The following is a 27,981-nucleotide window of genomic DNA, read 5'->3' as shown; positions in this document are numbered from 1 at the left end:
ATGCGTGTCACCAAGGGTTTTGTGACAGTGACTGATGCCTCGTATTATAATGAGGATAATAATAATAATAATAATAATAATAATAATAATAATAATAATAATATGGCGGCAGGTAGTGTGGACGTGTTTTAGAGTGTTCTCATAAAAATCCGTTCCCATCGAAAGCAGGCCGAGTTTAGAGCGCCAGAGCATCCTTAAATAAGTATCAAGTATACTTTGCACATTGTTAAGCAGTTGTGCGAGACTATTTTGCATCTCTGAGCGGGAGTTTTAGTTGAGTTGATTTTGATTTTGTTTGGATGTGCGAGCGATTTGGGCACGTTGAATATTGCCCGGACTTTCAAGGTGGCAGTTTGAGTTCCTGTTAGAAGGAGGACCGTAGACACAATTGAAAAGCTTTTTAGGATAAGTTAATATACATTTATTTTTTACTCCATGGCTCACAGGTTACGGTTTCCGCCCTGTGCTGCCTGATTAGAATGTAGCATTTAGTTGATTTCTCTGCGACAATAATAATGCAGGAGCACTTCATTGGAGGTTGAGCGAGAAATTGCAAGAGCAGTTTATTGGAAGTTGTGCGAGAAATATCATCTGGACAAGAAGGATAAATGGTACGAATACGCACCCGACAGTGTAAGTAAAAATTAACGCTGTTAAATTACTCTGGGCCGTGAACATACAGTGCGACCACGTCATTGAAGCCAGAAGACCGGACATTGTAGTCGTAAATAAAGAGGAGAGAAAGTGCACTATTATTGATATTGCCGTACCAGCAGATAAGAGAATTGGTGAAAAAAAGAATGAGAAAATTGAAAAGTATCAGGATATTTAAAGAGAAATTGCAAGAATGTGGAACATGAGAACTGTGCAGGTGGTACCAATCGTTGAAGGATCATTGAGAAGTGTAACAAAAAACTTGGACAATTGGGTTGGGAAAGTTGAACGTCAAAATTAGTATTCCGTTACTTCAGAAGACTGCGTTACTGGGAACAGCGAGGATTTTGAGAAAGGTGTTGGATACCTAGAGTAAAGAGAAAATCCTAAGGGACCCCTGGTCATGGGCTATGACTCGCTCCCTTAGGAAACAACCCTGAAAAAGATCATCCAGTTCGTTTTCTATGATGATGATGATGATGATGATGATGATGATAATAATAATAATAATAATATTTAATATTTATATTGCACGTTTTCTATAAAAAGTAATCAAATGCACATTGCAAACATTACAATAAATCCAAAATAAGAACACATTTACAATCACTATGAAATCAAAGACGAAAACTATACTATTATAATTGGCTATAAGAAAAGTAATTTGCAGAAAAAAAAACTATATAAAAATCTGAATACAAACTAATTGTACTAACAAAATGCCTTGCTGAATAAAAATAAAAAAAAATCAAAGAAGCAAAATTGTGAGAATGTATGGCTGTCTGTCGTTTTCTGAGAATGAAGTTAATCGGCGATGCTCTAAGGAATTTTACTCTCTTTACTTTCTAACCATTTTTCTGCATTACCGCAGTAGGGTAGGACTAGAACGGAACATATGCGATCCATGCGAGTAATCCACCCCATAAATCCCACCCATCCCACTCCAGGGGAGGACATCCATCACACAGTAATCTTGTGCGTGGGAAATTAACGTCTCCTACCCCTAACCCCTGTAGAAGACGGGACCTACATTTATTCGTCCCTATCCGAGAGGACTAGAATATCTAACCATTTCTTGATGTTATAGAAAGGTAGCATATTTCTTCTCAATTATTTTAAGACCTTGAGTGTTGGTCCGGCCGGGGCTTGAACCCTCGATCTCCCGCACAGCAGTCCAGCGCTCTATCCATTGAGCTAACCGGGAGGCAGTTTAAAAAAGATATAGATAAAATCTGAAACATTAGTGAAGATATTCAACTAAAATCTTACACAAAGTTATCACCAATGGTCACTAATATACGTGATCACTCTGAAAATTATAGTATACGACCTATAAACATATACTTCTATTAGAAACAGATTTCATCTCAACCACGAAGGGCAGATAAAAATAAACGTGTGTGGGCAGCTGTTCCCCATCCTCCTCCTCCCCCCCCCCGCCCCCTCCCCCCCCCGCCCCCTCCCCCACCCTAAAGCGCATATCATGAAATACTTACAAACAATTAGCATAACCACTGACACCACCGCGGGATCAAGCTGAAATCCAATATGGCCGACAATCAAAGAGTAATTTCGTCTCCTTGAGAAATCGCGATCTGTTGGCTTTCAGCTGAATAGAAACGAATGAATTACAGAAATTTAGGTATTCGGTAGCTTTAAGACATCATCTGCTGTCCACAATGGTTCTGTTCGCGATGATTACGCGTGTTTCAGATGGAATGCCTTTGTCGGCTTCCACCGACCTTTACATGCATTTTGAGCGTAAAGAAAGCAAGAGGCTCGACAAAAGTTTAGCACGGAAAGCAAATCAGTATCCCACAAGATGTGCCATACAATGTGGAAAACACATGATATAGTAAGTTGCTGAGTTGTTTGATCAATTGATCATGATCAGCAGGATAGCAATATGTGAAAAAAATACCATGGGGATCTGATGCTTTCTAGTTGAATTACGGGTATGTTTTTGTTTTTTTGTTTTTGTTTTGTTTTTATTTTCTTAAAATGTCAGTTGAACAACGAGCGCCCCTCATAGTTGAAATCATTTTATAAAGCAAGTACATGCAGAATACAGGGCCACTGAGGTCCACCTTGTCATCATGCTTTGAAGAGCGATGCAGAACACAAAGAGGAGGACACTTTACTATAAGAGTGTTCCATATGTATATACCTCCTAGCCAGGATTATTTCTAAATAGGGAGGGGGGGTTATGTAATGATACATGGGCATTTTTTGGACTAGCATTTTACACAATGGTATAGGTAATACCCATACTGGGTATTGCCAATACTATGAGATCTGATCAACTACCATCTCTGAAACCACAGACTGTCATGAAAGTCTGACAATTTTCACTAATGCAAGTGATTCAACGATACTTTACTGAACATGGAGGTTTTCAATAATAAATTATTTGAACACACTCCCTAAAGGTACATGAAAAGGAGAAGCAGGTTTTTTTTTTTTTTTTTTTCATCCTTCCTTTGCAACTTGATTTTCCAATATCAAATCTTAATATTGCAATGTATGGGTGTAAGAGTAATTTTTTCATAAAAATAATTCCTGTTCTGTCATAAAAAATATGATGGGGAGCATTCCTATAAAACAAACTGGAAACTCATTACAGAAACCAACCTTTAGTGAGGTGGCTTGCTAGGTTAACAAAATCTTTACATTAGGTTGCATGCGCCTGACTGTTTACTTACAGTCCCCAGCTTCAGGGTAACCAGTGAAGAGTAGTGGGATGTTCAACATTAACCCTTCTCATCCTAAGATCAGTATGTATATTCTCCAAACTGTTCTCTATACATTTCCTAAGGTGCTGACAAGGAAAATTTGTTTATTAATCCAGAGCTTCTTTAGTTGATGATCATTTCCTTGATTCTCATCACTTTAATGTGTGACTCAGGGGAAATATATGTAAGGAGAAATTAGATGCTGGTCACTCTTAGGGCTGAAAGGGTTCACTGCTTAAATTTTAAAGTGAGGATTTGAGAGGTAGTCTGGAAAAAATGTGGGTCCATAAATAAAAGGTTTTTTTTTTGTGTTGTGTTTTTTTTTTTTTTTCATATTTTAGCTTTGTGAAGGCTGTTGGGGTTTGTTTCTTGGCTGTCTGTGAAGGAACCTATCCTGCTGTTTTGGTTTTCTGTTTCCTTGAAGAACTTCAGTGAGAGTTTGTGATGACATTTCAAAGTCATGCTGTTCAAATAGCAAAGAGACCATATTCATTCATAGAATTTGGTGAGCGATATTCGCTAATTTATAAGAATTTTGTGAGTTGCAGTGCATAACATATGATATGTTAATGTGTAGGAATTATTAAGATAGAGCATGCCAAAAAACACCAGGCATCAGGTAATTATTAAACTTTATGGCTTGAGAAGGACCAACAGTACAGAAATTGGAATGATTAAATCCTAAATTAATAATAGTAATATAGTTTATATCTGACCACTTGCAGCCCAGAGGCTGAATTACGGGTGCAGTTTAAGGTTGAGAGCAGACGTCAGCATATCATTAATAATATTATTAATAATATAATAATAATATAGATCGATTTCTATAGCGCATTCCCATGTAAATGCTCTAATGCGCTTTACAACACTTTGCGGGGGACTTTTCCAGACTGCCGGCGGCAGTTTATAATTAATAACGGAGAAATGGTTACAGATGCCCCCTCCCCCCCTTCCCAGTAAACAGGCCAGACCACATCACAGTAATCTCATGACGTGGGTTCTTTAACGTCCCCTGCCGAAATTAACTAATTGATAGGTGCAGGAGACGGGACCTATGGCTTTACGTCCTATCCGAGAAGACGAAGCAATGTGAGTGAAGCGTCTTGCTTAAGGACACAACGTCAAGCCCCAGCCAGGACTTAAACCCGGGCCATCTGACTTAGAGTCCAGAGTCCAGTGCACTGACCACTGGACTACTCACGCCTCACTCATGACTTTAATCTGTTCTTGATGAGCCCTTACACCTTAACATCAGTATACATATTCTCCATACTGTTCTTTATACATTTCCTGAGGTGCTGACAAGGAGAATTTGTTTAACAATCAAGAGCTTCTTTAGTTGGTGATCATTTCCTTTATTCTCCTGACCTTTGTGTGTGATTCAGAGGTGATATTGTAAGGAGAAATTACATGCTGGTCACTCTTAGCGGTCAGAGTGTTAAGAAATGAAGGATGCGACATTTATCAATCAAGTACCTAAATATGTTCTGAAAAGGAATGTTCAGGTCTCTTGAATTGCATATTGGCTTAAGAAATATCTGTATTCTGAAAACGTGTATCAGACGAAGTAGAAAGAAAAATATTGTTGTTAATGTAAGGTCAACATACATGACGTGTATTAAAAACACCGGTCCGTTAATTTTCTTTCAGGCCCAGCACGACGTCTTGAACCCCTGACATGGAAAAGTCTGACTGCTTGTGTTTTAGCAGGAATTTGCGAACTTCTGAACTTTCTTAGATGTTTGCCATTTTAAATGTTATAGTCTTTGATGATGAGGTGAGTAAATGATGTTTATACTGAACGAATAGCCAAATTCACAACTACAGTACCAGAACAGCCAGTAATTATCAAATGCATTTGTGCCGTACAAGTCTCAAGTAATTTACAATTCTCTACCAAGGTCCTAAAATTTAGAACTCTCTCCCCATTTCAGTCACTCGTTCGTCAAACTTTCTTAGTTTTTAGACTAAAATGCAAGCGTTTTTTACTGAAATAATCACTGAATTGGCTAATCCGCACATTCGCAGCATTTTTTCTTTGACTCATTATTGTAAGTGAGGTGGCTCTTCCATGAGCCTGGTGGCTTCCTTGGTCTCCACGCCTTCTAGCTGTCAACTCTGTAAAGAAATCTTTGTATTGTTAAAATAAGGCAAATAAAGATGACGATGATAGTGAAAATCCTACAAAAACAACGATTATAACAATGCAAGCACGCACAACAGAAGAGGAGGGTTATACCATAAGATACCGACACGCCAAGGATGACTGAAAATGCGCCTATGCCTGTGTCTTTATTTGGATCTGTAGAGGAGAAGAAATACGATAAGTAATCACAAAATAAATTTATAAAGATCAAGAAGGAAGTAATTCGAGTGATAAGTAAACCGTTGCTGCGCTGCGCAGGCTGGCGACAGGGTCATCAGCTTCACAACTGTCACTTGCTTCTCTTTCACAATAAAACGAAATTTATGTATATATAAGAACGATCCTTCGCAGTAAAGCACTATTTGAGCAATAGTGGAAATCAGACCTGAAAAAAATTTCAGGCCTGTACGGGATTCGAACCACTGACCTCTGCGATACTAGTGCAGCGCTCTACCAATTGAAAAAACGAAATTTGTACATTTTTTGTATAATTTGCTTTTGAAATGCCGACTTAAGTGGGCAAAACTGAAAGTTTGCAGTTGTAGAAGTAATTACTCGGAATTCGTCAACGTATTTCGCCAACACATTTCGTAGTATCAACACTCTCTTTGTCTACTCGATGCAAGCTTTAGGACTGGTGTATTTTTACAACCGTTATACCTAGCTGATCATGTGAGACCCACTTTGTAGAAAAGTTGGATTCAGTGCTTTAATTTGTTTTCTTTTTCGTTTTTGCCATCTTTATCACTATCATAAATGGATTTCCAAGTAGCCCTTGCGATAGTTTCTATCATTCCCAGACTTTAACCGAAGAAAACAGATTGTTTCTAATTATATCTTGATTATGCCTTTTTTTGCGTAGAATTACCTTTCTCGCAGCAATAACCAGTATAACCCTCTTGGCAACTACATGCTCCATTCATTAGGGTCCCTCCATTAAAGCAGGTCCTGCGTGGGCAGGCTCATGTCATTGTCAAGTCCGATCCGCCGGGACATGAACCTCCGCATCTCTCGAAAATAATCCGGTGACGAGTTCTATTCTGTCTTCCTGCTACATCACAATCTGTCGAACAATGACCCCACTCCGACCAGGAACTAAGTTGGCAGTCAACTGCTGGTGAAGGACCATCGCATATTTCCTCTACATATAACACAAGAAATTACGATTTAAGAAAACCTTAAAGGATCATCTCTAGAATAGGGTGCTCTGCTACTTTAAAAAAAGACTTTACTAATTTTAGTTCAATGACAAAGACAGCAAATGGTCTGAACCCGAGGGTAATATGCGAACGTGTGGTCCTATCATCCGGGTGAGTGTAGTCCTGAAAGGACTAGTTAGAGAGATGCGTCTAATATTGACTTTCGCTCAAATGAAACTGTGTATGTTAGACAAGGGGCAGAGATCTTTGGAAACATTGTTATTCACTGAAACGAGCATTATCGTTAATGCATGCATTCAAATCCTATTTGCCACACGACGCCGCGAGAAAAGAAAAAAAAAATTAAAATTTCCGCCTAAGACAAAGTTGGAAATTTTTCTCACGAATTAAATGTCGAAGCCTGCAAAACAGTCGTAATATTTTTGCGTTTCCGGATTAACGGAGGCAAACGCTAGGTGAGTGGCTCAGTGGAAGAACATTGGAGAGCGGAAACCGAAGGTCTGAGATTTGATTTCTCATCATGCGGTGGGACTCAGAAATTATTCTTTGTCTCACGCTGGCGACTAGACGAAAAACATATTTCTATAAGTCAGTAGTCTGTATCTATGGGAGTGTACTTAACCGCTACGATTCGATTGTGCGAAGCTCGGAAACCTTGGGGATTAATTCCACTATAGAGTAATTTCCCTGAGTAAAAATCCAGCCAGTCCCTCAACACTGTGTCTAATTTTTTTTAAATACATTTGAAACGAAAGGTTGGATCTAAAATTCTCTGTTAAAAATAAGGTTTCAAAATTAAGATGTGGTCGATGGTGTATGCAATTTTGTGTATGTAAGGGGGCTTTTATTTTATTTTATGCAATTTATCTTCTTTTTAGATAGTTACCTTGGCAGCTGTTTCCGGTAAATCCAGCTCGACAGAGACATACTCCATTTTGTAGACTCCCTCCATTGAAACAACTGGTCTGTAAGCAGGATCGTGTTCTTGCGAGGGAGGACGGGCACGTACTGCCACACTGTTCGGTAATAATTCGGTGACGAGAGCTGGACTGTGATCAGTTTACAATCAATTGGATTCCCCCCATAGCATTCACGAGTTTCGAAAAGGTTGTCAGGGCATTGTGTTCCACCACAAGAAGCTATCGATACTATCATTCTTGATCGACTTTGAGCGCCTAGCTCCCCACATTGGTTTGCAGTGCATCTACTCCAGAAGGACCAAGACGTGACATCACAGTCTCGCGTTGGACATTGACAATTAGAAGTTAAAAAGAGCCTCACTGGCAGGAATACTAGAATGGAAATCTTTGCCAAAGTCATCTTTGGTATACGCTATGGAGCCACCGTTTACAATTGTAAATGCAGTTGTAAACACGACTTTGCCCACCTGATTTTCACGCGGAAATCATACCACATCTGTCAAGACCAAATTTAATATCTTGGCATGCACGCCTTTAAATTACAAAGTGTGATTGGCTACTTTCAGTCCTCTATCCTGCTTGTCAAAGACAATGGAATGGGATTTGTGAGCCGGGGCCTGGCAAAATAAAAGAATCGTCAATGACCGTTTGCTTTCTGATAACAAGGCCGACAGATAAGTTTATAACTTTGTTAATTACACACCTCGGTCTGGCAAACATTTCCCGTTTGTAACGTCAGTCGCTTTCACTGTTAACATGTTAGCTACCTTTCGCAAAATAATTGAGGCGTAATTTTTATTATTTTTGCCCCAGCTCAGCCAGAATCATTAACGAAATCAGGAAAGGTCTCCGAAAATATGTAAATCCTTGCGGTTTTTTCTTCAAAAAGGATGTTAAAGTCACGCCAAAAGGTAAAGAACTTATATCTCAATCATGATCAGCGCTTTTAAAATCGTAGTCGGTTATTTGATATAACCAACTAATGACCTTACTTTCCTTGAAAGAGTTCAATACTTTTTTACAGTGTTTTATTTTCACGTTAAGGAGGAAAAGCAACACTAAGTTGAATACTATGAAACGTTATGACAGATGCCTGGACAGAATGAACGGGTATTGGCAAAGCTTGCTAACCCAGTTGTTTTTTTCCCTCTTACGATAACCTAAAAACCCGAAGCCTCTTTGTTTAAAGCATGTAGGAAGAGAAAAAGGCATCTTTGGAGCTGATGTGTTTAACTGAAAAATGTGAAGTGGTCTGTTATTCGGCTTAACTTATTGTCAGTTAAATAATAATAATAATAATAATAATAATAACAATAATTGATATTTATATTGCGCATTTTCTATAAAGAAATAATCAAATGCACGTTACAAACATTGCAATAAATGCAAAATAAGGCCCTCCACAGACTAGGGATTTAGTTGTCGACAACTATTTGTTATCGACCACTAAAAGTTATCGACAACTAAATAAGTCCGATAAGGGGATTCCCCACACTGGCGCTCAAATACTGATTTAGCAGCCGATACACGGGGAGGTTGGGCACCAAGAGCTTACTGTGCATTCTCCGTATCGCCATAACGCCATATATATAGCAACTCTTTCATCGACATCAATGGACTGCCTCATTCTTCTCGTTTCTCGGTGAATATAAGGGATTAATCTTTCAACAATAAGAAGAAACGTACCCCTGTCTACTCGCAAATTGGTGATAAAATCGCCGTCATTCCAGTTTCAACGGCACGTTGATCAAAATTCCCTCGAACGAACTTTTACGCCAAATTTGCCGTTCAATCCTTTTGGATAAAATATCCTGCACCAGAACTTGTTGGTGGGCACAAGCTGCCGCAATAATGACATTGTTAGTGTCGTTTCCACCTCCAAGAACAGGATGTGGAGAAGAAAGATCAGAGAGAGTGTTTTCTTTACCGAGTATTTTACTTCTGCAATCCTCCATGTTTTAATCCGGCTGGGAAAGCCGCTGACGCAATAGCGCGGAGATCTAAAAGTAGTCGACAACTAAAACAAAAGTTTTCACACACTAGAAAAACGCTAAAAAATGAGGCCGTCGACAACCAAGCAGTTTCCCTTTTCGAAAAGGGAAACTGCTTAGTTGTCGACAACTAATAATTTGCGGTTTAGTTGTCGACAACTTGCGCCACAGACTAGGTTTTTTAGTTGTCGACAACTAAATCCCTAGTCTGTGGACGGCCTAAGAACCTATTTACAATCGGCTATGAAATCAAAGACGAAAACTATGCCATTACAATTGGTTATAAGAAAAGTGATTTGCAGAAAAAATAAACTATATAAAAATCTAAATATAAACTAATTGTACTAACAAAATGCCTTGCTGATTGAAAATTTTAAAAAAATCAATTGCAGAGGCGAAATTGTGAGAACGTATGACTCTATTATGGAGTGCCATTACCGCCAATATGCAGCGACTGTTTTTTATAAACGCTTAATCAAAATTATTTTCTAATTGCTTCATAATTTGCCTTTCGTTAAATGCGCCTTTCATTCAAGAGAAAGAGCACGGAAATTCCCTTTCTTTTGTGCGTGACTTGTCAAATGTCATAATAAACATGAAAAGTGTGTACATTATTAAACAGAACACTACTGTATAGTACTGCACTGTTGGTCTGTTTCGCATCTGTCTTCGGTCAGGTGTTGACATTTGTTCGTTATAAGCCTAATTGGCTTCATAGAAAGTGCTCCATATTTTTTTTTAAAGCACCATTTTATGAAATGATAAGCTGCATAATACATAATTGGCTTCACATCTTAAGCACCATTTTATTAAAAAAAACAGTAGCTGAATACTGGCGGTAATGGCACCCCATAGTCTGTCGCTTCTGAGATTGAATTTAATCAGCGATATTCTAAGGAATAAAAAAAAAAGATATAGATTAAATCTTAAAGTTCAACTAAAATTTTCCACAAAGTTATGACTGAGGGTAACCAATATACGTGATCAGTCTAAAAATTATGGTGCAGTGAAACCTCGATTTAACGAACCTCTGTATAATGAAGTCCTCGGTATAACGAATGATACTTTTCAGCCCGGCTAAAGTTACAGTAAACTGTACGCCACAGAACCTCGATTGAACGAACCTCGATATAACGAAATCCTCGTTATAACAAACACAATCCAGAAGCCCAAACGTATACAGATACCTCGATATAACGAACAAATCTCAACACCTGACCAAAGACAGATGCGAAACAGACCAACAGTGCAGTACTTTTCAGTAGTGTTCTGTTTAATAATGTACACACTTTTCATGTTTATTATGACATTTGATAAGTCACGCACAAAAGAAAGGGAATTTCCGTGCCCTTTCTCTTGAATGAAAGGCGCATTTTAACGAAAGGCAAAATATGAAGCAATTAGAAAACAATTTTGATTAAGCGTCTTGATTAGCAATTTTAGTAGTGAAGTAAAGAATGACAAAAAATGAGGCAAATTTTCATCGGAAGAATGTTTGATTGGGTGTCTTGATTAGCAATTTTGTAGTAAAGTGGTTTTCTTTTGTTTAAAGTTTCTTTTCGATTGCGTTATTCATTGACCTTTTCTTTATGACATTTGACAAACCAGTTGCAGTTGTTAAAATTTTGTTGACCCGTTTAGTTTCCGTTGCTGTAGCGATGTACAGACCTGTACAGTGTATTGTAGCTTCATATAGACATTAAGCACAATTTCACACCACACACACCCGAAAAAAAGAATAAAAATTATTGACCATACCTCGATATAACGAAAATTTTAGTTGTTTTTCCGCAAATTCGTTAAATCGAGGTTTTCGACATAACTGAGGTAACCTCGATATAACGAGCCAATCTCTCCAGTCCCTTGGCACTTCGTTAAATCGAGGTTCCACTGTATACGACCTATCATGACCATCAATATACTTCTATTAGAAACAAATTTTATCTCAACCCGCACGAAGGGCAGATGAAAATAAACGTGCATGGGAAGCTGTTCCTACCCTCCCCCCCCCCCCCCCCCATATTCTATCCCTTCGGTTCACTAGAAAGTGCACATCATGAGAAATTTACAAACAATTTACATAACCACTGACACCACCGCGAGATCAAGCTGAAATCCAATATGGCCGACAAACAAAAATTAATTCGGTCTCCTTGAGAAATCGCGATCTGTAGGCTTTCAGCTAAATAGAAACAAATTAATTACGCAATTTTAGTCGGTAGCTTTAAGACATCATCTGTTGTTCACGATGGTTCTGTTCGCGATGATTACGCGTGTTTCAGATGGAATGCCTTCCACCGACCTCGACATGCATTTTGAGCTTACTGATATAGAAAGCAAGAGGCTTGCCAAAAGTTCAGCAAGAAAGGCTAATCATTATCCTACTAGATGTTCCATGCAATGTGGAAAACATATGATATAGTAAGTTGCTAGTGCGATGAATACATGTAAGTAATGTGAGAAAAGAACGTGTTTCCCCACGCTTAAGACGAAGGAAAGTTGTTTCTCTAGACTTCATTGTCTGATTTAGGGGAGATATTGTAAAGTGACATTAGATGCTGGTCACTCTTAGAGCTGAAAGGATTCAGTACAATGCTTAAATTTTAAGGTGAGGATTGGGAAGGTAATATGGGGAAAATGTGGTTCCATTGAGTAGTAAATAAAAGGTTTTTTAGTGTTGTGTGTGTTTTTTTTTATTTCTTAGCTTTGTGAATGCAGCTGTTGGGGTTTGTTTCTTGGCTGTCTGTAAAGGAACCTATCCAGCTGTTTTGGTTTTCTGTTTCCTTGAAGAACTTCAGCGAAAGTTTGTGATGACATTTCAAAGTCAAGACTTTCAAAGTCAAGACGTTCAAAAAGCAAAGAGACCATATTCATTCATAGAATTTGTTGAGCGATATTCACTAATTGATAAGGATTTTGTGAGTTGCAGTGCATAATAAATGGCATGTTGATATATAGGAATTGTAGTAAATACAAGTGGTTCTGTTTCAGCGTGTTCTAAGAAACGATTTCTTCCTTTCTCGGGATTCAACAACGGATTTCTATCATGGAGAGGAAGTTGTAAATTAAATGTAATCTACTGGCGAGACGTGAGGAATAGATACTGCCACGTGCAGTTGGGTTATGTTAACAAAATGAATCTGGTTTTTTTACCAATAACAGAGAGGTGAACACTCAAATTGCAAACATTTGCTCTAAAGAAGGGCTAACGCTCGAAAAGTCAGTTTTTGAACTTAGTTGTTAAAAGGAAAATTAATTAGCCTTCCACGTTTGGGTCCACTTTGAACGGCTTAAAGACAAGAGGATTAAAGATTTGACACATTATATGACTTTCTACGCACAAGCAGGCCTCAGAATTTTTATCAAATATGTCACTAGTAATAATAGATCTTACCGATTTTTACTGCCCAATCACATCAACTCAAGATTAGTATTTTGCAATGTGTGCTTTCTTATCTAAGAGGATTACAGTCATAGCAGCATCACAAGCAGAATTTTGGACTTAGCCACTTTTATTTATTTAAGTGACGTATATTTCAAAAGAAACCCTGTTATCCTATGGCAACGAATATATTTATTCTTCACGTCGACTTTCATCTAGATTCTACGCTCTTATAGTAGACCTTATTTAATTAGTCCTTTTACAATGGTATACCTTAACGTATTTCATTCATATTTCTCCCTGAATTCAGAAAAACAAGGATCAGGTTGGAAACATACCTTCGTGTTGTTACATGAAACAAAGGCCCTCTCAGTTGCTTAGCCAGACTTGCTTTTGTTTGTGTGATCGTTCCCGAATTTGATTCCGGAAATAGGAAAGGATCACTTATCTTGTAGACATTCTAACTCACTAACTCAGTGAAAAACCAATCTGAAGTTGAGATCTGGGGAAAAAACAGATTCTCTAGAAGAGCAATGAGTTTGTTTTGAGCAACTAAGAAAAAGTGATCACCTTCTGAGCCCTTGAGACCTGAAACAGCCAATCAAATGCTATCCACCTGACGAACATGCGTATCTCAAAATGTCAACGAGACTTAATGAATATAATGCGTAGAGTTTCTATCAACTAAACCATCAGAATTTGAGCTTCGTCTTATGTAAGGCTCGTTAAATAAAATGTTTGAGACAAACGACTGTTGCCCAACCTGGACTCCGCATTCCGTGTTTGCTGCGCGGTAAGTTTAGTAAGAATTATTAACTGTGGCTGGATGTCCACGGCTAGAAGTTTCCTTGCAATAATGTTATTTGGCTACTACCCACCTGATGAGACCCGTGGTTATTGAATGATTACATCAAGACTTTTCTTCGGCCTCTTCACCTTTTACACCCTAACATCAGTATGCAAGTTCTCCATACTGTTCATTATACATTTCATATACATACATACATACATATGTCAATTGACCACTCCCCATGGGGGCTTTTCAGGGCCAATTCCCACCCAGCAACCACCCCAGGGGAGGACATCCATCACACAGTAAACTCGTGCGTGGGAAACTAACATCTCCTGCCCCTAACCTTGCAGTCGACGGGACCTCCATTTGTTCGTCCCTATCCGAGAAGACTAGAATATCTAACCATTTCTTGATGTTATAGAAAGGTAGCAAATTCTTCTCACCTGTCTTAAGGTGTTGACAAGGAGAATTTGTTTAGCAATCGAGAGCTTCTTTAGTGGGTGATAATCTCCTTTATTCTATAACCATTATTTGAGATTCAGGGGTGATCCTTAAGGAGAAATTAGATGCTAGTCACTATAAGGGATCAAAGGTTTGGGGGATAAAACGATTTGGCACTCCAAGAATATCATACATACTAAGGCAAAAAATTGAATCGTTTCATCAGTAAAAATATTTAATGATGTACCTGCAAACATTTTGACAGGCTCAATGGCTGAGAGAACGCAAATAAATTCCTAACAGATCATTAAGTTGAAATCGGGCACAAAAACACAAAAAACAACTCTTTACCAGCCTTGTATCAGTTCATGGAACAAGTTTAGTCAGACTTCAATACACTTTGTATGTGGGGTCAATACTAAGATGGTCCACCCTAAAATGACACCATTCTCAATCCAAAGGTATAGGGGCGCTATACAAGAGAAAAACAAGGGTAAGTTGTTTGGTTTTAAAGCCTGAACACTAAATATGTATAAAGTTTGACCACGATGACCGTAATTAGAGCGTGGTTTACGGGGGAGTTCTAACAGCGAATAGGAGTGTTTTTGTATTTCCCAACTAAATGCCATTTCTCAGTAAATAAAAAAGATAGAAAAGTAACCAAATAAGATAAGATAAGATAAGATTCTTTTATTTAACATGGAGTTTAAGCTCAGCTCAGTTAACCAGCTACTTTAAAGGTTGTCCAGTGATAAGAGAGGGTCTTACTGAGATGATGGCTTTTACGGCTAACGGTTACAATTTTGGCCAAATTACGGTTACCTGTTTATGTCTTTCGATTGCTGTTGCCAAAAATTTTTTACAGTCAACTCTTATTACAACTAACTGTTGAAATTTGTTTGGCCTTTATACGGCTAACGACTGAACCCATTGAGACCCTCATTTGATATGCTATTTAAGCAGAATTTTCTGTTCTTGACTTAAGCTACGGCATTGATATCGATCTGACAAGAAATATAGCCATTGTGATGTAAACGAGTGAGAAAATACAACTCTTTGAAAGTTATCGTCCGCGGAATAGGTCATCAAATGACAAACGCTGGAAACTTATATTCTAGCTATGCATCAGCTAAATTAGTCACGTGTAAATGGTTGAGCTTTTGAAAAATTCACGCACGAATATTTAATATGAAAGTTTGAGAGCCCTGTTTTAATCAATTAAGCCTGTCTAACATAAATACATGCTCTAGCTCTAATTCAGCTTGCCTCCTAGCAAGCATGGCTTAGTGCAATTTATGAACCTTCCTGCAAGCTTTAATTTTAACCCTTTTAACGTTAAGCTGTCAGAGGCTTTATTATTCCAAACGTCGTTATTAGTCAGTGCTTGTTCATCCAAATACCGGTATTTATAATATAGTAAAAGAGAAGATAGTGCTGAAGGCGACCTCTGATTGGCTACTCAAACTTCGTGTATCCTTTGCCATTCATCTCCGAGCAACTCCCGCGGGATTTATGCCCGAAAATGGTCTAATCGTTTCAGGAATAAATGCATGAGTTAAAATCATCCATTTGAACTCAATTATCGCACTGATTTAGTGTTCATTAAAACAACTACTAAGAGTATAACAAAAGAACTACCTCAATCATTGGCTACCGGTGGATATTTACCTCGCCGCTTCGCCGTGAGGTAAATATCCACCACAATCCACCTCCACTTCGGTGATTAGCTTTTAGTACTACTTGTAACAAAACGCGAGGGTTTAGTCCAGGAAAAAACTGTAATAGCTTATCACCTCGCCGTTCTATGGCGGTGAACATATTTTTATCCTGTTTTGACAACGTTAACCACAGTACCAGCGTTGTTCCCAGTCACGGCGACACGGTTGATTGGTTGGTTGCTCTTTTTGATGACTTTGATGATGATGACAATGATTCCAAAAACAAAAAATGCCGTGGGTAATAAAACAACTCCTGCTTTTTCCACATTTGGTGGAGGAAATGCATCTATAGTGAAAGAATGCAAATGTACATAGCATAAAAATAAAGATTTAAGTGATGCCTTGACAAAATAAAAATTGGGAAACATACCAGTAAGGGCGTAGTACCTTGGGTTAAAGAGTTTTGGGCTTGAGGAGGTTCCATAGGGATTTTGACCACGCGAGATCTGAACGTGAACATGGCGCGAGCTTTAAATTAAGAATGTCAACACGCAAAAAACCATGGCAGCCCGATACGATCACACGATTGTTACCTACAATTCGGTGTAAATATTATGGACACCGTGGGGTCAAGATTGCGTAAAGCTGACAGATCGCAACAGATTCGAAAGTTTACGCATGCTTATGCCTCGATATTTATAGTAATTAATGTTTTGAGAGTAAGGAGTGAGATTCATGACGTTTCCCTCCGTAAAGTTTTCTAAGATTTGATGCAGCGTGAAACACATATGTACCCTTCCTATCGCCAATTAGTGAAAACATTTCATTGCAGCAATTCTTAGTAGAGGCAGAATATCAACAATGCAAACAAGAAAAAAACTGCCGTTTCGCATCCCTCAGGGGAAAAGGTTGTATATTTTTCCACCTTAAAAACGATCGGCAAGACAAAATCTCCCATTCTGTGATAAACTGAGAAAGATTTCGACCATTGTTTTCTAAATAAAACAGCAAAAGTTCCTCACAAAAACATAACACCGGCACGCGTGTAATAATCAAGCTAAAACTCTGTGGAGCCATCTTAAAGCCTTGCCAGCAGTGATTCTGCTGTAGTGTTTTGGCGTGATACTTAGCTGTTCCTCTAACTTAACAGCCAACCGTTGGTCAAGCTCGTTCTCTTGCTAAATTGGTTGAGCTGACAAAAAATTATTTTTTCAACTGTCATACCTTTCCAATTGAGACCCTCACATAAAAAAAATAACTACTTAATGCTGCTTTTTTTGTAACACGTTGTGTACAATTGTTGTGTAATTTTGCCTAGTTTTGACTACTAAATCTATTTTAATTACCTCCCTCTTCACAGCAAACACCGGTGTATCCCTCTTTGCAAAAAAATTGTCCTTTCTTTAAGCTTCCTCCATTTAAGCAAGTAATCTGAAAACAGGCGCGTGTTATAGTCAAGTTGGATCCTCCGGAACATGTACCTCCACATTTCTCCGTAGTTGTTCGGTGGCGATGACTAACCTGTGTTCCTGTTTCCCCACACGTTGCCGAACATGCTCCCCACTGAGACCAGGAGGTAAGTTGACAGTCAGTCGGTGGAATTCCAACACAATGTGGCAACACAACTGTATAAGTATGTAATGGGAGAGAAAAACGATTAGAGAAAATCTCGGGGAGATTTTGGCAGAAAATTCACTCAGGGATGAGCTGACTGCTTTTCAAAATTCTCACTCCGTCTAACTCTTAGACCGACAGGAGTAATTTTTAACATTCGTTAGTGACTGCTTTTGAAGCGAGGACTTTTTTGCTCCCATGATAACCAACAAAGAATTTCTCCTTGATAACATAAAAATGTTAAGCCTCTAAGGACTGGAACAACTTAGACAATGACAATAAAAACAGCAAATCAATGTACCTCTTTAAGGCAAAGCTTAAAAGTTTCTAACTAATGCGCTTTCTCAATGTTGAGTTATTCTGAAATTAATTTAATATTGTAAAATCAATTTTTTTTCCCAGGTAATTTTATTTTATTATTTGCAGGGCCTCACTGAAAACCGCCAAGGCGAGTGGGCTGGATAAATATAATTATTATTTAGTATTATTATAATGCATTATCAGGCAGACAAGTGATTAGTATAAAGAAAAATAAAAATAAGGGGAAATTATTATCCAACTACACTTAGACGAGTACAAATAACGCCATAGACGAGTACAAATATCACGCGGTATTTGTACTCGTCTATTGTAGAGTACCGGTTAAACAGACGTTTCGAGTGTTAGCCCTTCGTCGGAGCGGAGCATTTGCTCCGACGAAGGGCTAACGCTCGAAACGTCAGCTTTTGTAATCATTACGGTGGCTAATTTACCATTTCAACTTTGTTGATATATCCAAATTATACCGGTTAAACAGGTTTTCTCGCTTCGCGCAGGCGAAGAATTGGATTGTAGTTACGAAAAAAAAAAGTGGCGGACAATTTGAATCATATTTCCGACGACGAAGATTCAGAATGGCTGGCAAATATAGATCCAAGTTTATTAGATGAATAGAACAAAGAAAAACAGCTTGACGACCAGAAAATTTCTTTATGTAATGAAGAAAATAGAAACAGCAACACAACGCGCCAATTCCGTTCCGCTTCGCATACTTCTGTCACGCACTCCTCGTAAATAAATATGCGAAAAATTCGCCCGCACTGAAATATCAGTTTGGCGTGTTGGATAATAAATAATTTATAAGACGTTTTGTTGTGTAGTATCGCTGAGTATTTTTACTCGTTATTTGTATTTTGACTCGCCCTACGGGTTCGTCAAAATACGGCACAACTCGTAAAAATACTCAGCGATACTACACAACAAAACGTCTAATAAGATATATTTAGTATATCCAATACTATGAATTCTTCAAACTAACATCATAGGCAGATATATAGTTTGGTGAATTAATGTTTCGATCCTAGGAGGGAAAGGGAAAAGACTTTCCTGGCAACGATATCCGTAGTATGCAAGTGGTCAAGTCAATGAGTAAGGAGGGTGGGCGTGCAAGTAGGTATAGGTGGGAAAGGAAGTGGTATTCAGTTGTTTTGATGGCTTCTCGTCCGGCGTCGGCGATTTATCGAAAGACATATGATACATGCGCGCCTTTAAGTCTTAAACTTTCTCGGACTTAACTACTTCTTTCAAACTTCTTGCTAGTAGAAGATGTTTTCTTAACAAGGTCAGGCGATGCACGAAATGTTGTTGGATTTTTAATGGACGAAATGTTCGAGGTTGAACACCCCCATTTTCAAATATTAGCGAGTACATATTACGCGCGTGTATAGAGGTATGTTTACGTTACTAGATTGTAAATCGCGATAAAATTATTAAAAACACGCTTGTTGGACCAAAATTTTCAGTGAAAGGCTCTCCCAACTCAGAACGCGAAAACAAACTAACGACAACTGGAAAGTCGAATAACCAGCTCTAACCCAGAAATATCATTGGCGCTTCTTCAGCCATGATTATGATGGTTTCTGAGAAAAGCATCCGCAATTTTTCCCGTGAGCCACCACCATGCAAACCTATTGGCATGTGATTTGTCTAGATTTATTCACAAGCTTTCATTCAAACCGCGAACACAATGAGAAAGGAGTGTGCTTCAAGAGTCCATATTTAAATGCATAACGTCCTATAGAAAATAAAAGCCCTGTAGGAAGCCAGAGGGCTTTTGCTAGATATCTAGAATCATCATAGACATAATTGAACAGAGAGTTTTAACTCTCTATAAAGTCACCCGTGAAGCAAAGAAAATGTACTGGACTGTAAATATTGAAACATGCGCAAAAAGAGAGAACGAAAGACAGGAAAATTAACACCGAGTGACGTTCTATTAGGACTGGCTAAGCTAAAATCAATTCAGCACACATTTCGTTTGTAACTCTCGAGAGGTCTTGATGGAAATGATGTATCACAAAGGCATGATTTACGATCTGAATCGTGACCTGCCAAATAACTTTGCAATTCTATGGGTCTCTTTATGTTTGCTTCTCAACCGTTCAGTCATTTAAAAATGCCGTAAAAATGTAAGTTTGACCTAAAATCTGAGAGACAACTTGGAAGCAACATCTTTTCTCGTTATGTAACAGCATAAGGATTGCACAATTCAAGCCAAGGATTGAACTAAACACTTTTTCGATAGGGCTGTCGCGCATCATGATAAAGCCACGATTATGGCTTATGAAAATCAATAATCAATTGAAAGGTACAGAGCTCTAACGGAAATGTGACTTAAGGTTCGTAATAAGAAGTACACAATATTTCTCGAACTTTACAGGTCGAGAGCAGTTCCTTCATGAAAGAAAAAATAATTATCCCAAAGTTCGAAATTTTTTAGCAGAGTCGGACGGGAAGTACTTCGTTAAAAAGCCAGTAATAAGTTAAGTAAAGTGAGGCTCAACAGTCTAGCTAGTTTGCTCAACTGCACCCTTGCGCGGTCTTAAGGGCCTAGATTTTCCTCCAGGAGGGTGAGTTGATTATAAAGCCTGCTACAGTCAGAGCTAAGGGGGGAAATTTGATCGGGAGTTAAGGGGGGAAATTTATGCGCAGTTGATCATCCCGTCATGGAAACTGCGCAATATAAATTCACAATTTTATTTTATCGAGAGTGAGTGCGTTTGTGCGTCTTGCGTTGGTGACGTGCGGTTGAAACAAATCTGTTTGCCAAGAGTCACGGATATTCCACTAGTCTGAGCTAAGAAAAAGTTTGCCTGAAAACCCGTAACACTGCACAAGCACTGCCGTCGGGCTTATTCGAATTTCGCTCAACTGTTAGATTGTGCTTATTCAAAAAAGAAAGTAAAAGTGACTTCACCATATGGAATTTAAATGCACATAGTGGGATGTGCTTGGTTCCAAAATACTCATTTGCAAACCAGTCACATTCTTAAACAGACTTACCTTGGTTCTCGCAGCATTCTCCGTCATAGCCATCCTTGCAGATGCATGTTTTATCATTCACGCTTCCTCCGTTCAAGCAGCTGATTTCAGGACAGGATCTTGTTTTGGACAAAATAGATGAGCAATTTCCTCCACATTGCTCTACAACTGTCTTGTGACGAATACTGGTCTTTATTACACGACTCGGGTAGCCAGAGGGCCAATAACTGAAATCAACCAATCAAAATGCTCTATTGCCGGTCCAATATTCTCTAAGTATTGGACCGGGCACTGTCCCGAATGGTCCCGAATGATACCGCACTTGTGTCGCTTTGAACTTCAGTCGTATAATAAATCTCTTATTAACCAAGCTTGCTCGGGACCGTACTGGAAGAATATCGGCCCTCAGTCTTTTTTGTACGGACCTCGCTGCGCTCGGTCCGTACTGTCAAGACCTCGGGCCGATATTCTCCCAGTGCGGCCCTCGCGCTTGGTTAATAAGATATAAGTATTCCTGATACTCCACACTTGGTTGTGCAAGCACTCCACTTAGACCAGGAACTGAGTTCGCAGTTAACTTCTTTAGAAGAGTAACACTGCCGGGTTTCGCGAAGCTCAGGGCATTCCTTTCCTCCACATTTCGGTGAAGTTTCTACTCTCCTTGTTCGAGTTTCAGAGCCTCGCTCTCCACACTTATCGGCAGTGCACTGACTCCAAGACGACCAAGAGTTGACTCTGCAGTCTACTTGACATCTTCGACGACGTCGGCGACTCCACCAAGCGTCAGAATTAGAAATCAAGGTAATCAACACTACCAACATCAAGGCAATGACGGGTTTAGATGATTTCATATTTCGAGAGAACTGAGAATCAGTGGCGATTTGATTGAGGCTCTTATTAATGGAATGTCTGTAGACGACATAAATAGGACTTTTCGATGTTTATTTAATTCTATGATTACAAAGAGTTCAATCTTGATTGGTGTAATTGCCAACATATAAATTCAGTCATTGGTGTAAACACAGCCATAAATCTTGTTGAATTTTGACATTTTACTGAACAATGTCACTGGCTATTTTCCGCTTCGCGTCCAATAGAGTGAAATCCGATTAAGATGGTTATCATGGTTAACTAAACCATTTTTGTTGACGTCTGCTTCCCTCGTCCGATATGTAGTACATTCATGAGGGGTAACACAACTTCTCGTTTGTGTTTCATGCAGATAAAAAAAATATTTTATCAGGTGGTATCTGTGGTCACAGTCAGCCTTTTGCAACTGTCAAGAGAGTGTCACGTGCAACATGCTTAGTTTGCAACTGAACCATTAATTTGTAGCCAAAGGCGTAAACATACATGTGTTTCCATTTCAATGTGGTGTTATTGCTGATGGCTGATAATTTAACTACTAAAGTTAGTAATATCATAACGGCGTTTTATTGGGAGGAGAGTTAACAGAGAGGGTATTAAAAGATTTTTTAATTGCAGTTCAACATCTCTTGAATTTGCAACGTTCATTTTCACCATCCAATTACCAAAGCAAAAGGCAATTACACCTTAATGCAATTAGCGTGAGTTGTATAGAACTAATAAAGACAAAGTAGGTGGAAAAAAATTGGAGACAAAAGATGTATCAGTTATTGTTGATGTACATAGTTTTATAATGACGGTATATCATTTAGTTTTAGCACAATCAGATCGAAATGAAACTTCAGTGGTTTAAATGTGCTGATTACATAAAAAAGCTCTACAAAGTTCTAAAAACCCACAAGGAACGAGATTTGCAAAAATTTTCTCTGAAAAGGAAAATGTGAATACAACTTATTTCCTTCCAGCAGAATAACAAATCGGCTCCATACACCGAATGCAAATATGGCGTCCAATTTGAATTGCCATTGTTCTGGACTGACTAGCCTCTCACACATGTATTAATCCTATTGTATATGTGCACGATCCTTCGCAGTAAAGCACTATTTAAGCAATAGTGAAAATCAGACCTGAAAAAAATTCAGGCCTGTACGGGATTCGAACCACTGACCTCTGCGATACTAGTGCAGCGCTCTACCAATTGAGCTAACAAGCCAACTGGGAGCAGGCCATCAAATTAATTCGACATAAACCCGTAGATGATAAATCCAACAACAAACATATGAAATACATATATATGAACTGCGGTTATGAAACGTATATGTGCACGATCCTTCGCAGTAAAGCACTATTTAAGCAATAGTGAAAATCAGACCTGAAAAAAATTCAGGCCTGTACGGGATTCGAACCACTGACCTCTGCGATACTAGTGCAGCGCTCTACCAATTGAGCTAACAAGCCAACTGGGAGCAGGCCATCAAATTAACTCGACATGTACCCGTAGATGATAAATCCAACAACAAACATATGAAATACATATATACGAACTGCGGTTATGAAACGTATATGTGCACGATCCTTCGCAGTAAAGCACTATCTTGAGGTCAGTGGTTCGAATCCCGTACGGGCCTGAATTTTTTTCAGGTCTGATTTTCACTATTGCTTAAATTGTCGACATAATCCCGAGATTTTAGCTGGAGCGGTAGGGAAGGCTGAAATATGGATATGACTTGGTCCGGTCACCTGAAAAGTGTAGTTAAAAAAAAAATAATAAAAATGTCCTGCATCTTCCTACAAAGACTTATATTACACCCGATAGGAACTGATCTTGTGAAAGATTGGTCTTTTGTATGACAACATTGCTGTTTGAGCACGAAATTTTATTTGTTATGTAATACTGTGTAGATTACATTGATGATGCTCAGTGGCTGAGATGACGCAAATTAACCACTAAAAAATCATAGAGGTGAAATAGGGCACAAAATTATTGAAGGTGAGTGCAGAGAAGTTAGAAATGAAATCATTCCCGCATAGGAAGAAATCAAATTATTTTTTTCACACAATTTAAAAAAGATAAGCACTCGGGCATCAAACCTCTATGACTTTTTTCATCTTTGCTAATCCGAATGGCTCTCGAGATCATTCGATTGCTTATAGATAAAAAATGCAATTTACTAAGTAACAAACACAAAACAATTCTTCACCAGCCTTCTATTAGCTCATTGAGCACTATGAATTCACTTGAAACTTCTTTAAGTTTAATTGAGTAGATTCTTGAAGCACTTTCTATAGGTCAACATTTATCTAGGATGAAGAGTCACCGAAGACATTCCTTGTTATGTGCATTATAAAAGTGCGATGGCACTACTCGGTAAAAAAAAAAAGTTAACACACAATAAGGATGCGTGAAAGATACAGAGTTTTAGGACGAAGAGCAGAGTATCCTAAAACTATGAACGAGAACCACCTAGAAGCTACGCCTCAATGATAAAAAGCAGCTCAAAAGATTATCCGCTTTAATTAACAATTGGTTCATGCTTTAGCGTGCACTATCGAGTTATGGAGCACGCGGGAAGTTTGGAGAGCACGAAAGAAACGTAAGAGTTGCCCGAGGCGATAGCCGAGGGCAACTCTAGCTTCTTGAGTGCTCTCCAAACTTCCCACGTGCTCCATAACTCGATAGTGCACAGCTGAAAGCATGAACCAATTGTTTTAGAACATAGCCGGTGGAATTGTGCATCAAATGCGACGCGAAAAACGGACAACAATATCAGTTGAAGCGAATCGTGACGGCGCTGATGCCGAGTCTCCTTTTCCTTTGTTTTTCTCTTTTTCTGCCTCATTTAAGAACTCTAGCCCATGGGAAAAGGTCGAAACATTGTCTTCGTTTTCGGACTAGCAGGCCGAGTTTCTGTTTGTATCCATTATTGTCGCGAAATGTATTATTTTTCCCCGCACTAGCAATGGCCGCTCGCGCGAAAAAAAATTTTTTCTGGCCAAGTCGGATTTGCTGACGCTATCAGCGTGCACCATCGGGATTTTGAGCACGCTTACGTATAATGAATTTGATTGCGCGACTCTGCTAGCTATGTTCTAAACTGTTTTAGGCGAAGATACTTTGATAAATCGTGATGACTATAGAGCCATCATTTGATTGGGATCTCTAACCAGCTTACCATTACAGCGGAGTTACATTCTAGTTTAGTCGCTGTTGGCTTTTCATTACTTATTTCATCAGAGCATTAAGGGTTTGGCCTTACTACTCCGAAAAACAACGATAACAACAATAAAAGCACGCACAACAAAAGAGGAGGCTTATACCAACAGATATCGATACGCCAAGGGCGACTGAAAGTCCGCCTAGACCTGTGTCTTTATAATTACTTGGATCTGTAAAGGAGAAGAAATATGATAAGTAATCACAAAATAAATTTACCAAGAAGGAAGTAATTCGAATGTCAGTAAACCGTTGCTGCGCTGCACAGGGCGACAGGGTCATCAGCTTCACAAATGTCACTTGCTTCCCTCTTAAAAAAGCCTATTTATTAATTGCCTCGAGCAATAAAACGAAAATTGTGCACTTTTTGTAGAATTTGCTTTTGAAATACCGACCTTGGTGAGCAAAACTGAGAGCTTGCAGTTGAAGAAATAATTACTTGGAATTTGTCGACGTATTTCGTTACCACGTTTCGCGGTGCCAACTCTCTCATTTTATCTACTCGATGCTAGTGACAGGACTGTTGTATTTTGACAACAGTGGTAACTAACTTATCATGCGAGACCCACTTATTAGATAAATCGGATTCAATGCTTCTGCTTCTTCTTTTTACTTTTTGCCATCTTAATCATGAATGGATTACCAAGTATCCCTTGCGACAGTTTCTACCATTCTCAGCCTTTAAAGAAGACACATTGTCTATAATTATATCTCAACCATGCCTTATTTGTGTATAATTACCTTTCTCGCAGCAATAACCAGTATAACCCACTTGGCAACTACACGCTCCATTCATCAAGGTTCCTCCATTAAAGCAAGTCATGTGTGGGCAGGCTCGTGTCATTGTTAAGTCAGATCCGCCGGGACATGAACCTCCGCATCTCTCGAAAATAATCCGGTGACGAGTTCTATTCTGTCTTCCTGCTACACCACAATTTGTCGAACAATGACCCCACTCCGACCAGGAACTAAGTTGGCAGTCAACTGCTGGTGAAGGGCCATCGCATATTTCCTCTGCATAGAACCCAAGAAATTGCAATTTAAGAAAACCTTAAAGGATCATCTGTAGAATAGGGTGCTCTACTATTTTAAAAAGACTTTACTTTTAAGTATTAGTGACTAATTTTAGTTCAGTGACAAAGACAGCAAATGGTCTGAACCCGAGGGTAACATGCGAACGTGTGGTCTTATCGTCCGGGTTAGTGTAGTCCTGAAAGAACTGTTTCGACAACCTCAGCGGATGTATTTAACATCGTAAGAGAGATGCCTCTGATATTGACTTTCGCTCAAATGAAAGTGTGTATGTTAGACAAGAGGCAGAGATCTAAGAAAACATTGTTATTCGTTGAAACGAGCATTATCGTTAATACATGCATTGAAATCCTATTTGCCACACGACGCCGCGAGAAAAGAAAAAAAAATTAAAATTTCCGCCTAAGACGAGGTTGGAAATTTTTGTCACGAATTAAATGTCCCAGCCTGCAAAACAGACGTAATATTTTTGCGTTTCCGGGTCAACGGAGGCAAACACTAGGCGTGTGGCTCAGTGGTAGAGCATCGGAGCGCGGAATCCGAAGGTCTGAGATTTGATTCCTCATCATGAGGGGGACTCAGAAATTATTCTTTGTCTCACGCTCGCGACTAGACTAAAAACATTTCTATAAGTCAGTAGTATGTATCTATGGGAGTGTACTTGACCACTACGATTCGATTGTGCGAAGCTCAGAAATCTTGGGGATTAATTCCACTTTAGAGTAATTTCCCTGAGTAAAAATCCAGTCCCTCAATACTGTGTCCAATTGTTTTTAAATACATTTGAAACGAAAGGTTGGATCTAAAATTCTCTGTTAAAAATAAGCTTTCAAAATTGAGATGTGATCGATGGTGTATGCATTTGTGTGTATGTAAGGGGGCTTTTATTTTATTTTATATAATTTATCTTCTTTTTAAATAGTTACCTTGGCAGCAGTTACCGGTAAATCCAGCTCGACAGAGACATACTCCATTTTGTAGACTCCCTCCATTGAAACAACTGGTCTGTAAGCAGGATCGTGTTCTTGCGAGGGAGGACGAGCACGTACCGCCACACTGCTCGGTAATAATTCGGTGACGAGAGCTGGACTGTGATCCTGATGTGCCACATGAAGTTGTACACGCACTCCAATCTGACCATTTGCTCAGTTTACAATCAATTGGATTCCCCCCATAGCATTCACGAGTTTCGAAGAGGTTGTCAGGGCATTGTGTTCCACCACAAGAAGCCTTCGATACTATCATTCTTGATCGACTTTGAGCGCCTACCTCCCCACATTGGTTTGCAGTGCATCTACTCCAGAAGGACCAAGACGTGACATCACAGTCTCGCGCTGGACATTGACAATTAGAAGTTAAAAAGAGCCTCACTAGTAGGAATACTACGATGGAAATCTTTGTCAAAATCATCTTTGGTATACGCTATGGAACTACCGTTTACAATTGTGAACGCAATTGTAAACACGACTTTGCCCACCTGATTTTCACGAGGAAATCATACTACATCTGTTAAGACTAAGTTTAATATCTTGGCATGCACGCCTCTTATATTACAATATGTGATTGGCTGCTTTTAGTCCTCTATCCTGCTTGTCAAAAATAATGGAGTGGGATTTGTGAGCCGGGGCTTTGGCAAAATAAAAGAATCGTCAATGACTTTTTGCTTTTTTGATAACAAGGCCGACGGATAAATTTATAACTTGTTAATTGCACACTCCGGTCTAGCAAACATTCCCGTTTGTCACATCGGTAGCTTTCTCTGTTAACATGTTAGCTACCATTCGTAAAATAAGTGAAGCGTAATTTTTATTATTTTTCCCCAGTTCAGCCAGAATCATTAACGAAATCAGGAAAGGTCTCCGAAAATATGTAAATCCTTAGTTTTTTCTTCAAAAAGGATGGTTTAGTCACGCCAAAGGGTAAAGAACTTACTTAGTAACAAAAGACCTCAGAAATATCTCAATCATGATCAGCAACCAACGAATGACCTTTCTTTCCTTTAAAGAGTTTAATTCTTTTTTAGTTTACTATTTGCTTAGTGTGAGCTATTCTCACCTTAGAGGAGAAGCAACACTAA

General features: G+C 38.9%; 4 protein-coding genes and 2 pseudogenes across 7 annotated transcripts; 3 read left to right on the top strand and 3 right to left on the bottom strand.

Annotated features, from left to right (window-relative positions):
- Window positions 1-1,043, top strand: LOC148718482 (uncharacterized; annotated as a pseudogene).
- A 1,140-nt stretch (window positions 1,044-2,183) lies between these two features.
- On the top strand, window positions 2,184-27,560 carry LOC111325949 (vesicle-trafficking protein SEC22a-like). 3 transcript variants are annotated; one of them, XR_015993658.1, is made up of 4 exons: window positions 2,184-2,509; window positions 2,552-2,609; window positions 3,728-3,891; window positions 5,037-5,163. XR_015993658.1 is itself a non-coding variant. In XM_088740215.1 (4 exons), the coding sequence occupies exons 1-2, from the start codon at window positions 2,334-2,336 to the stop codon at window positions 3,819-3,821; spliced, it is 270 nt and encodes an 89-aa protein (XP_088596341.1). In that variant the 5' UTR covers window positions 2,184-2,333; the 3' UTR covers window positions 3,822-3,891; window positions 5,037-5,163; window positions 26,827-27,560. The 3 variants fall into 3 exon arrangements, 1 of the variants encoding a protein (XP_088596341.1); XR_015993657.1 differs by having other exon boundaries at window positions 2,549-2,609; XM_088740215.1 differs by lacking the exon at window positions 2,552-2,609 and adding an exon at window positions 26,827-27,560.
- Window positions 4,002-8,012, bottom strand: LOC148718481 (spondin-1-like; annotated as a pseudogene). Its single transcript, XR_015993655.1, has 4 exons — window positions 7,579-8,012; window positions 6,401-6,673; window positions 5,626-5,688; window positions 4,002-5,504 (listed from the first exon to the last, which is right to left on the bottom strand). The product of XR_015993655.1 is annotated as a spondin-1-like (transcript).
- LOC111325970 (vesicle-trafficking protein SEC22a-like) lies at window positions 11,684-12,571 on the top strand. The gene is made up of 2 exons (XM_022929889.2): window positions 11,684-12,024; window positions 12,308-12,571. The coding sequence occupies exons 1-2, from the start codon at window positions 11,852-11,854 to the stop codon at window positions 12,537-12,539; spliced, it is 405 nt and encodes a 134-aa protein (XP_022785624.1). The 5' UTR covers window positions 11,684-11,851; the 3' UTR covers window positions 12,540-12,571.
- LOC111325947 (thrombospondin type-1 domain-containing protein 7A) lies at window positions 14,895-21,642 on the bottom strand. Its single transcript, XM_088741558.1, has 4 exons — window positions 21,320-21,642; window positions 20,813-21,018; window positions 17,224-17,502; window positions 14,895-16,223 (listed from the first exon to the last, which is right to left on the bottom strand). Exons 1-4 carry the CDS (start codon window positions 21,640-21,642, stop codon window positions 16,042-16,044), a joined length of 990 nt encoding a protein of 329 aa, XP_088597684.1. The 3' UTR covers window positions 14,895-16,041.
- Window positions 23,515-27,314, bottom strand: LOC111325948 (spondin-1-like). The gene is made up of 3 exons (XM_022929868.2): window positions 26,831-27,314; window positions 25,614-25,886; window positions 23,515-25,045 (listed from the first exon to the last, which is right to left on the bottom strand). The coding sequence occupies exons 1-3, from the start codon at window positions 27,312-27,314 to the stop codon at window positions 24,915-24,917; spliced, it is 888 nt and encodes a 295-aa protein (XP_022785603.2). The 3' UTR covers window positions 23,515-24,914.
- Window positions 27,561-27,981: the final 421 nt, after the last annotated feature.

Source organism: Stylophora pistillata, chromosome 12 (genome assembly GCF_964205215.1).
Source record: "Stylophora pistillata chromosome 12, jaStyPist1.2, whole genome shotgun sequence".
NCBI classification, from domain to species: Eukaryota; Metazoa; Cnidaria; class Anthozoa; order Scleractinia; family Pocilloporidae; genus Stylophora; species Stylophora pistillata.
This window is presented reverse-complemented; position numbering and strand designations above follow the sequence as displayed.